The 12,335-nt window shown below is 40.7% G+C and overlaps 1 protein-coding gene across 1 annotated transcript in view; it reads right to left on the bottom strand.

Annotated features, from left to right (window-relative positions):
• Nucleotides 1-434: 434 nt before the first annotated feature.
• The window catches only part of dym (dymeclin), a 60,004-nt gene continuing 48,103 nt past the window's right edge, over nt 435-12,335 (bottom strand). Inside the window, exons 16-17 of the mRNA XM_013275202.3 lie at nt 9,788-9,901; nt 435-1,836 (exon numbers count right to left, since the gene is read on the bottom strand). Of these exons, the coding sequence (XP_013130656.1) occupies nt 1,687-1,836; nt 9,788-9,901 (264 nt within the window). The 3' untranslated portion in view covers nt 435-1,686. The remainder of the gene's footprint in view (nt 1,837-9,787; nt 9,902-12,335) is intronic.

Below are 12,335 nucleotides of genomic sequence, written 5' to 3'. Positions count from 1 at the left end.
AAGCCCCCCGTTGCACAATGACACAGACCGACTCAGATTGATTGTTTGATTGCAGACTGATTGTCTAATCTGTCTGCGTTCATCAATTATTAGCAAACCTTCACTAATCTGTCTGAGAGCGATTGGAATCAGACCAAGTCAGACCGCGACTGTTTGGATTGTTGCTGTCATATTTTTATCCCAATGCGACTGAGCCATAAAGGATTGTGCAACTGGGCAAGGCCGGAGGACATTTCAATCCACTCGATAAAAATCAAGACCGGCTGCTCAGCTTGTGGTCGATAAACACTTTGCATTTGTCAGGCTGACAGAGTCATAAACAAGGTTTTCAGTCCAAAGTTGCATAACCTTAAAACAATTAAGACAAACGTGATAAACGTCACATGAATGCTGCAGTATTTCACTGCTAAATAACAGCGTGACACTCAGGCTGGTTGGATTTCATATTTTTATTTAAACTTCTATTTTCAAGGTAAACGTTGCCACAAAAAGGACAGCTGTCATCATATTATATGCATTTTTATATAAAGCCAGGTTCCCCGTCTGGGAATAATCAAAGTATAGTACCATTGCTTTTCTCTTTCGGTAATAGTAGTCTTTTCAGCACTACTGCACTTTACATTTTGGGATGGTGAATATATATAAAAACAATATACATGAAAATAAATAACAATAATAAGTCCCTACTTAAACATGAACGTAACCAGTTAAAGAGACAACGGTAATTATGCACAACAGGACAGGAGGTTTAATGACCGTCCCTGGTTTAAGTATTTGCCTTGGGTGAGCATCAGGAAAAAAAATGCTAATGACAAAAACAGGGTAAAGTCTGGAATAAATGAGCTGCAAGCAACAACGAAATCAGACGAATTAAAGAGTGATGCAGAGTGCTTATATCATCCGGGGACTGAAATTTAATTAAGCTGTACTTGAATGTGGGGGGTGGGGAGGGATATTAAACAGCCGGCAACACTGTAACTCCTGCATACTGATGATGACAACAGAGAGTTTTCTCTCTCTTCACTTCTTCAATTCAAAAGCGCAAACGCGTCAAAAGCTGTTGTACACTGAGAACAATGTATGCAAAAAGAGAAGAAAAACAGTTTATGAGATAATCGCGTGTAAAATCAACAATAATAGGACATTTGAAGATGAGTGGCAGGTGTTGAGTCACAGCAGGTTTTTAGTATTCAGTGCAGAAGCAAATGAATGTTCATCAGAGAAGTGTAACGTGTGTCCGCATGTTTTAATTGACCTATTGAATTAGCCAATGCCAGCGTCCTGAGCTCCTCGTGATATCACAAGTCAGCATGTGCTGAACCAGATGAAGCAGCTCAGACGCTCCAACAGGTGTTCACCGTGGGACTGAGTGACCATGTGCATGAGCGGGAGCTACCGCGGGAACTGTAACCCAAGAGCAGGTGAAGCTTCACAGTGTAGAAGCAGAGAGATTATTAAGATACGAGGGAGAACGAGGTTGTGCTGCATGAAAAAGAAACACCATCCTCTACAAGGTTGAGGCACTTTCAAAGCAGCGTGAACATACTATAAAGGGTAATGCATACACACCTACCCAGGACACACACACACACACACACACCCACCCACACCCACACCCACGTGCCATCAGTTCCTTTTTCTGTACTGAACGGAGATGGAGACGCGCAATCTGCTGCAACGTGTCCTTCAGCCGGAGTCCATGCTGAACAGCTCGATCCCGTGTGGGCTCCAGTGGAGGCCGACTCCAGAGTTGAAGACCAGCGACCACACGTAGGGGATGAAGAAGTCCTCTGGCTGGTCCTCCTCCACATACTTGAACTTGAGCTCTGGGAATTTCTATTCACAGAAAACACCGGGAGAGAGAAAAGTGGAATGATGAGCAAGTCATAAAAAAGCAAATGATGATGCAGAAATGTTTCTGCATCGAGTCTTTTCAAAGAAGACATTTTAACTTATCAGATTGACAGTTTTATGCAGTATGAAGTCGACACTGAAACTGCAGTTCCTCCAGTGGTCAATGGATGCTCACTAAAAAGTGAGCGAATCCCCTTAAATTCTGATGTTAAAAGCTACTTTCAGATGCTCCCTTTTTCACGAGGGGGTTTCTTATATAGTGCCTTTATACTCTACTTCAGCACTCAAATGCTTTATAATTATGTATGTAGTTTATAGTTTGTCACATTCACCCATACATTCATGCAAACACTTGTTTCTACATCTAATCTAACATTCGCAATCTGAAGAATGCATTGGGAGCAACTCAGACTTCAGTATCTTGCCGAAGGCTTCTTTGGCATGCAGACTGGAGAAGCCAGGGACCAAGCCACCGAAATTCCGATTAGTAGATGACCTGCTCTACCTATTAAGCCACATGGCGGTACACTATCCCTATAAATTCCCAGTAAATAAACATGTTCAGAGCCTGGTAAGAAATAAATATTTTGGAAATAGCTAGCTCTATTATTAGCTCTAATTAGAAGTTAACTGTGTTGGTGTGAAACAGCTGTAGAGTTTATGAATGTAGCTTGCTAACTGATCTCACTCTTGTCCAAATATGGTCACTTTTGTTTCCAAAAAACCGAAGATGTTAAGCTTAATTGCTTCATAAACCAACAGGTGGGGTCACGGTGGCTACATCTATCTTTTATATGCAGTTTATGCTGTTAAAAAACAAGACCTGAAGCAGCGTATTAAACCTGCGCTACAATAACGTGGTATTTGTTGTTTTTTTTCTTCTGTGTGTTGTAAAAATGTGGATTGCCAAACACAGCTCACTGAAATAAAGTCTTTTTACTGGAGCCGGCTGTTGAATGAATGAAATACTTTCACATGAAGAAGAAAAGCTGTGCTACTCAAATCACTGTTAATACCGTGAAATATGACGGAAGACCTCTTTGAAACCTTGACACTTCCCAGCAGTTTGTGAAGTGGGAAGAAGTTTTGAAGGTGTTCCTGGTTTGATCAGGAAAAGTCTCCTTTTTATTTTTCCTATAAAGAGGAGACATGATCTTCACTTGGGGGAACTTCTCCACTTTGGGTTGACATGCTGTCTTTAGAAATAGCACAAAAAAAAAATTCAATTGCAGCTCTATTTAGTTTCATATCATCTATTTTTAACTGGTGCCCTTTTTAACCTCTCACCATAATAAAAAGTAAAACTGAGGCAAAATTCTAACAAAATCTTTCAATGAAAATGAATTTTAAGAGTTTAAAAGTCACAAATTAACAGATCGATAGCTTGCGTAATCAGTTATCATCTTGAACAGCAGCTTTTTCCAAACCCTCTGGAAGCCCACCAACCAGACCAGACCAGACCAAAGCATGCATGAGCCAGCCCACCTGACAGCAGGTAGGCAGCCGAGGAAGCACATCAATAATACATAATGGTACCTCATTATATCCTCCTGTCTGCACATGCATGTATGTGCACACACGCGGCCGGTAATCAGTCTGTGGTGAAAGACAGATGCTGTAAGCCTTTATTTGATGGTCTGAGTCCAGTCTTTTCAATCCTGATTGGCTCCATTCAAGGCCTCACTATCGGTATCACAATGACACAGACCGAGGGACTGTGGGGTCACAGGCCATATGCCAGGTTACTGAGGCTAAACTGTACACACATACACACACATACACACACACACACACACACACACACACACACACGAACACACACACCACTCCCATTGTTGATGGCCAGACACAACACAGGAACTGTATTATCTGGGTGGTATGGGTGTGTAGGTGACTCCTTCGTAGCCTAACGACTCATCCGGCGTTCACATGACCTTGTTGGTGACAGTTGCTCCACACATTCAGGCCTTTACTTGTTAGCGTAGAGGAAGAAATACGGCCTTTAATATTTCATTTTGATTGAAAATAGTTTTCTTCAGCAGTGTCGTGTTTACAAGCATGAACAGACGGCAGCCGAGCAGATTAATACCCTGCTGCAACCACCATGATATATGAAAACATATGAAGCACAACCAGTTGTGCTAATTAGGCAATTAGGTTAATCAAAGCATAAACCAGCAGACACAGCTATGTCAACATAGGTTTGAAACAACACATGTTACAGCATCAGCATTAACCTATTTTTACTCCTAAGGCATTATGTGTACATGCGCAGTCAATGTTAACACCTCCAAAACTAATCCTCTATATGAGGAAAATACAGCATAAGCGCCTTGTTTCATAGAAACCAGACACACATAAGACACTGAGGCTACTTTGGTAAACGCTTGCTTAAATACTCTGAATATAAGTAGTTCTCCATCATGACCCCTGAACACAGCAGTCACAGTTTAAAGAAAAAGGTAAAGAAACTCAGAGCTTACGCACAAGCACACAAATGGTATTTACTCTAGCATTACTATATGGATTTGGATGCTTTATATCTGTATAAATACAGATATGAGTGGCTTAACTTCAGTATTAAACCCATAATTTATCATTTTCATGGCCTCATTGAAAGAATCTAAATTATTATTCATGGGAAACGCAGAAACATCACCAATCATATTATAATCAGATCTTTACAAATCTCTGGCGTGCTTTTAGTATTGACACGCTAACATTATCACTACTTCAAAAATGGGTGCCACTGAAAGGAATTCCTCTGTAATTATAGGAATAGCTTGGCATCCAATCTGTGTTTCTTGATATGGATGCGAGGATCAATACCAGACTCGTGCCTGTACTTTAAATCTAAAATTATAGTTAGCCATCTGCTTAGATTAGAGTATGTCCCAAGCTGAATAATAAACACTTATAGAGGAGAAGTTGCTGTTTAACACTGATATCTCTGGTGGACAATCGCAAGAACTCGACAGGAATCTGGCACAAACAAAGCCCTAAATATGTCTTACTATAACACACAAAATCTACACCTGTGTGTTTGTTTCTTCGGCTGCCAACTCCTCCTACGCAATCAGGAGTTGAGCAACAAAACTTGGCACACAGGTACGTCTTGGGCCCCTGAAAGCACTTATCTATATCATATCAGACATGACATCCCATGTTGCCTAGTAACCACCTAGCAATAGGCTAAAATTACAGTTTTTAGCAGGCAGGCATCTACAACACCTTAAAAAAAGCATCCTTAGATTCCTATAGTTTAATTTTACACCAATAACATCTCATTTATATCCGCAATAGCTGAATTATACACAATGTGGGGTTGCAATCACCTAGAAACATGCTAAAATGAACCATTTTAAGCACATAAACATCTACCATCTCTATTTTGTAAAAAGTTTGCCAGCAGCATGGGTGTGTACTAGTAAACAAAATATGCTATTACAGGATAACTGTCCCCTGAAACCATGTTACATCTCCATCTTTTCATCTAACCTTTAGCAGTAAAGTGTTAATCTTTACTAATCTCAGAAGCCCTTCAGTGGCAGGTAGAGATGATGTTTGTTGAGCTATGATGACATAAAAAAATTGACACAGTGGGAACTTAAAGTCGATGCAATTTCCCTAAATTTCACAAAACCAGAAAAGAGAAAAATGACCCCGAATCCCAACGGCCGCCTTCTTCTTCTTACATCTATGTTTGAGAGCCCCACCAGGGTAATTGCCTTGCATATTGCTAAGTGCCTCACAGCAAAAATGTTGCTTTCAGGCTTGAGTGAATACTGGGGGAAAAAATAAAATCAGAGCATCTCCAGACTGCCACATCCAGTAACTAATATTATCTCTGTCCCTTATTCTGTTCATACTGTCCCAGTACATATCTCCTCTGTCTCTCTGCTGACTTCCCCTTCCCTCCCCTTCTCTGTTTTGTTCTCAGTCTGACTGCTGTCTGGGGCCCACTTGGCCCGGGCTCATATCAGTTAGTTATGGGTCCTGGCGGGTCAGGCCCTCGCCCCTGAACACAGACTGGCTGGCTGGCCTCATATCTTTACTTAGGACGCTGTGTTCCCTTTCCTCCACTGTGCTTTCGCTGTCAGAGCTCGGCGGCCAGACACAGAAGAATGCGGCGAGGGAGCAAATAAGAACTTGATACACACAAACACACACATTTACATGCAGGTACACGCACAAACACTGAAAAGTCAGATTTCGAAACGCTTTACAAATCTTTGACAAAAGTCGTGGGTTTTATATTCACATTCTGCTTTTTAAAGTTGTCCTCTGGGAAAGTTTAGTTCGTTTCATGGGTGTGTGATGTATCTGATAAACATCTTTAGCCTACAGTAATGTTAACTTTAGCTAGCAAACTAGTTTGCTAACATAGCTCATGAGACTAGCTTTCATTTTGATCCTCCAAATATAAACAGGTTACATTATATCGATATTTTATTATGGTATAAACTTTATATACATTTTTAAAAAATGATCAGAGGTGGAATTTAACTCTCGTTTGTCTCAAATAGTACGTTTGAGTTAAAAGTCAAAGTATTTATTTCAATCTCACATCACTTTACACCTCTGTGACTTTCTCACAGGCAAATATTAACATACTGCGATCACCACAACTGTCTGAAAGCTTTAGTTAGTTATATTTATGGGCAATGTCCCATAGTGACAGCTGAAAAATAACTAAAAAGATATGATCCTTTATATGTTTCAGATAAAATGAAGGGTAAACTGATGTAGTAAATATTCTTCTATTGATTAATGATTAAATTTTTTATTTGCAACATCATAATTTTCTTAAGAGGGAAAGATATCAGAGGTGACATCGGATAGACTCCTAAGTCTTACTTTGAATGTTCTAACAGTATAAAACAGTTATTATAGATGAACTGGAGAGAACTGGAATGTTTAAGAAAACTTCAAGGTGACCTTTCTTTCGACAGTGTGGAGCCATTTTCATACATGAATTTCGGTCATTTTCGGTGAAAATGGGTCCCATTTTCCAGAGTTATCGAATCCACTTCAGACGTGCGTGCATTACTGGAAATACTTTGCAGGCTTTAAGTGAAGGAGCCTTCTGGACAGGGTGAGAAGAAGCTGGGACACATGACGGCGACTCACTACCAGTGAATGCACTGGAAAAATATCTGTACCAGAGAGCTCGCAGACTAAAAGAGCGGCCAATCTCCGACCTAGAGAGCGGTGGACGTTTATCACACGGTGCTTCATTTGGTAAGCACTAGAAAAGTTCAGGGCTACAATGCATTTGTGAAAACTGCTTAATACTATTAACGCTTTGCAAAGCCCCGATTGCCCTAAGTTTGAGCTCTGAAGGCGGATTGTATTACACAAGTTAGGCATGGGCTTTCTGAATTTACTGCACTCATCTGAAAGAGGATTTCTACATAGAAACGTATAGAAACTGTGTTGTCAGTGTGTGGGAAAGTAGTAATGGCCAGCCATCAGGCCTCTTAAGCCCCAGGTACTGACTGACTAACAGCTGGTAATCCCCCTCCCCCTCCGTCTCTTCCTGAGGAGCCAGGGAGTCTGTAGGCTATCGCTGCTCAAAGAGGCAGATTTCAGCAGGAGAGGCTAAACAACACATTCCGCAGGCACTGCCTATAAGCGCCACTCAACCTCACACACCCTGAAACAACACACACTCAAAGAATGAGAGGCAGGCAGCTGAGTGTTGAGGGTCATCCAAGGGGTACTTACCACCTTCAATCCTTTCTTTCAGTTAGCGCCTAATTTGCATGTCTACATTTTGCCCGGTTAAAAATCTGCATCCTCACTTATATGTTTCTATTTCAATGCATTTAACTAGTGTCCATGCTATCGTCATGTCAGTGGTTTACCTGACAAGTGTCTGCAGTTCCCAACCAACCAAATTTGAAGTTATTATATTGGAGCCATGTACAGGCTGTGATATACAGTAGATTAACACTAAATGTGGATTTTTTATTTTTTATTTTTTTTAAAAATACGTAATTTTAAAGATCATTTTGAAACTAAAAATGTCCAAACATTTGCATGCAATAACAGTAAATTGTGTCTTAAGCATCAGTTATTCTCAGTGGAGGACAGCTGGAGACCCGATGGGGTAATAGTCAGTCCTGTTATGCCACACACTTCTTGGAGGTCTGCTTGAAGTCAGCTGTCCGAGTGAATGGCTAGCTGATGCATTCGTATGCACTCACTGCGTGCTAACCATCTGATGATAAAATTGATTTTGGTGGGACCCAAGCGGACATTAGCAGACCTGCAGACATGGGAAGTATAATCTCCACCTAAGCCTCTGTTTTATGCTTGTTAACTCGCCTCATGTCAATGTAAATGGCTGAATTCTCATTGCAACTGCATAACTGAGCAGAAAAATAAATAACCACAAAAAAAGACGATATCTGAAAATAATGTCACCTTATTGATGAATTTATCAGTGTGCAAGAAGAATCATGGAATATAGTTTGGGAATGAAGTTTCATAGATATTCTTCCCCAGCTGCACTACAACACCATAGTGCTGCTTTCAGCTTTCAGCGAGTGTTAACGAAATGTTCTGATTTTGGTTGTTAGTGTAGACATGGGTGCAACTTTAAGACTTAAAAATTCATGCACTCATTTACATGCAATGTTCACACGACCCGAGGGTAGAAAAACTCCACAAACAAATTAATAAAAAACAAAAAAACCCTTTATTTTTAGAGAGAGAGAGGAACAATCGCTTTTCCCGAACATTTCATTCATGTCAGCCCTCTCCGTGGAGCAACAACTGATTGAGACACCGATACTGCTTCATCTGAGTAATTGCCGACTTATCGATGACTCCACACAATATTAATCTAACCTATAGATTTTTACATTGGGGGGGAAGCTGAATGACCTCATAGGATGACGGGAGGCGAGAGGTGGAGAGACAGCTGTTTGTTTGAGAGATGGTGCCATCAAATGGTAGGGACTTTTCCCAGAAGACACATTGCCCAGATATACTTTTCACTTCACGTCACCCTGTGGAGCTGGAAAGCACTCTGATGTGGAGAGTCAGCGTGAGACTCAAAAACACTTTTGCACAAAAACGTAGACTGCCATTTAGTCGGATGGTCATCAGCAGACATACACAAATGCAGGAGATAACACACACACACACACACACTCATGACCCACATTCACTTGTGCCACAGGTACAGCACTCTCGCTGAAGGACATGAGGGTTATCCACATGGCTCTGCGGGTAATTCTGTGAATTCATGGTCGCTACATTAGTGCTCTGACGTGCTCGCTGTGAGCACGACAGAGAGAGTGAACATGGACTCGTGGCCGCGCACCATCCCTCTTCCACAGACAAATGGCTTGCAGCCAACCGCCAAGTATGGAACATGAAACACATGATAAAACATGCAATTAAGAGCTCCCGAGCTGCTGTGGAGACCGCTGGTTACATATTTCCTTACTGATTAATGGAGGAGCATTGGAAAGGGAAAGGGTTAGAGAACCCGCCAGGAGTGTTGGGTAACGAGGCATGGTGGCAGATTTATGTCTCCTTCATCCCCTCCCCCCAATCTGATGTACCCATGACAAAGTGCCGTTAGCCGTCCCCCCATCCCATCTCCTTGAAATGTCATTACATGTTCACATGTAGCAGGTAAGCAGAAATGGAACGAAGATGGGCATTAATGCTAATGAGAACTGGGCTTTGGCCTTTTGTGTCCACTCCCAATGGCTCCTTTCCATCATTCCATTGCCCGAATCCATATCCCAATCCCAAACATCTCAATTGTTCAACTGGACTCTCTTCACATACATACAAATTTAACACTTCTTCTTCTTTTTTTTTTTACCTTTTAGCAAAGCCCACATTTTATGACTCCTGTTTTCCATGCTCTTCCACTTTGTCTGTCGCCCCGCTGTCTGTGTGAGTGAATTACCTTCAGTCTGTCTTTTGGCAGTGCCTGGGCTCCTTTCATGATGACCTCCTGAACTCTCTCAACAGACAGGTCACTTCCAGCCTGCTCCAGACGCTGACTGAAGAAGCCAATAACCTAAAGGTCAAACGGGAGGAAACAGCCAATCACAAACTTGCCATAGGGTCTTTTAGCTTGCCTTAAAGCGCTTTGAGGTGACTGTTATTGTGATTTGGTGCTATAGAAATAAAATTTAATTGGACTGAATACAGTTGGAGTATTTCGGGGTAAACACAGAATTTAAATACAAATTACCACCAGTACAGTGTCCTCAGTTTTTCATGTTTAGCCAGGAAAATGGGTAATAGGTGCAGTTATTTATTGAAATGTACAAACACACAGGGAAATACAATATATAAGACAAAAGCACATTTTAAAAATCAATATGTTGGTGCAAAGCTATTATTTTATGCTTGTGAAACTATGATATATTAGGCATTTTTTATAGATTTAACTAGGGAAATGTGGGGGAATTGTGACAGGCTGCTAGTAACAAAGTGTCTAAAGATATAATTAAAAAAACTGGTTCTTTGCTAAGTTGTCTTCAAGAGTAGACACAAAGTTAAGATGTCTCTTTTGTTTGAATAACTCATAGGTCATTGTTAAGTGTCTTAACAAAAAATATGTGACAAAGCAGGCAGTGTCCAAAGCAAAATCCACTTTTTATCTAATAAAATAGAAGAAAACACAACTCACTAATGAAATTTGACTCTTGTTGATTATCTCATCATATTAAATGGTTATTTTAAAATATGTCTCGTCAGGTTTTGTGTTAATGAAGTTATTGATATCTCTGTTCCATTTTGTTCTACTTGTAAGTATAAATCAGCTGGTAGCAATAGCAAAAAATAAATAAATAAATAAAAAAATCAGTATTCACTCTTGTCTGTGTTTCCTAATACACACACGGGACCTTGTTCTCATTGAGCTTTAATGTCAACTCCCAGCTCCATCATGACCCTCTCCGACTCTTCTAATCCCTCTGTTTGGAGCTGTCACATTAATATTTCAGCAGCCACACCCGATATGATGACACCGGGTGCAATATGAAGATCTAGGAACAAAATGGCATCATGCTACACGCGTAGGCCTGAGAGACCTCAGCTGTGTAAACAGTAACACTGGTCAGTGTTCCAAAGGTGGTCTGAACATCACGTTGGAGGAATCGGTGCTGAACCTACAGTACGTCGACAGCTCGTTTTCATTTGAGGCAAAATATTGCCGCTTCCATAAACGGCCATTTAAACACGTGCATGGGCTGCCATGTTTCCTAGCAACAGTAACTCGCTTCTGTAAATGCTTCTTTATAAGGATACAGTACAGCACACACTATTCAGATAAACCAGCCACATTAAGGACACCTACCAAATATTATGTAGGACCAGAAAAAACAACTCCGATCTGCAGTATCAGCTACCGTGACATGAGCAGCAGATCCTTTAAGTCTTGTAAGTTGCAAGGTGGGGCCTACGCGGATCAGAGTTGTTTTTCTAGCACATCCCAGGTATGCTCAGTCAGAGCATATTGTTGTCGTATTCTTTAAATCTTAAACAAGCACGGCAGGGGTGCATTAGCCTGCTGAAGTGGATTACTGCCACCAGAGGATACTTTTGCTTATTTTTCTGAAAAGGTGTATGTAGTGTGCAACGATTTCCAATGAAACCATGGTCCAGATCATCACAGTACCTCTTTCGGCTTCCCATAATGCTTTTTGGTGCCATTTCACCCCAGGTAAAGGTTACCAATACATGCACGGGTCTCCTTAAAGCTTAAACTGAAGTGAGCGTGCTTTTCATTTATCGAGGGCTAAAAGGCAGAGAGACTTACAAACAAGCAGCAACTAAGGATGGCTGCAGCAAAGATGCAGCCGTGGACCACCCAGCATTTGGCGCACGTCCATGTGTTCCAAACCTCAGGCTTCAAGCATTAAAATAATCATTGCATTTATGATTGTGTAAGTTTATCAAATTACTCTTAAGCCTGTTAGAAGACAGAAAAAAGTGGCTATAATTGGAAGAATGACTAGATTTAATTTTGGACTGGACTGGCTTGACTGGTGCCATTACAATGAGATGTTTTAAGAGATACAGCTGATCATAAATCAAGATGATTTGCAAAGCTGGGTGAATTCTGCTTATTGTCAGCAGAAAAAAACCTAGAGTTTAATTTTATTTTAGCTCACTTTAAATACGTAGTTCACCGGAATTAAAAACTGCTTTCTGGGTTTAACCTCAAAGAAGAAATCTAAGAAAGTCTTTTTTGTGTTTCCACTGCTCTTCTAAGTTTTTCCCTGAAGAAATGTTTGGTGTTCCTTAATTACAAAAAAAAAACTATTACAAATTCCTTTTAAAGCTCCTTTTTTTGTCAGAGCAACATTTAAAAAATGCTTCTACAGGCAATTTTTTTTCTCAGTGTGGGCGGTTTTAAAGATTTCAAGCACACCAGAGTTCATGGACTATGTGTGTCTACATCTATCTAATACTAATCTCTTCATTAACTCAGAAGGCCTCCC

This window comes from Oreochromis niloticus, linkage group LG7, assembly GCF_001858045.2.
Source record: "Oreochromis niloticus isolate F11D_XX linkage group LG7, O_niloticus_UMD_NMBU, whole genome shotgun sequence".
NCBI lineage: Eukaryota > Metazoa > Chordata > Actinopteri > Cichliformes > Cichlidae > Oreochromis > Oreochromis niloticus.
This window is presented reverse-complemented; position numbering and strand designations above follow the sequence as displayed.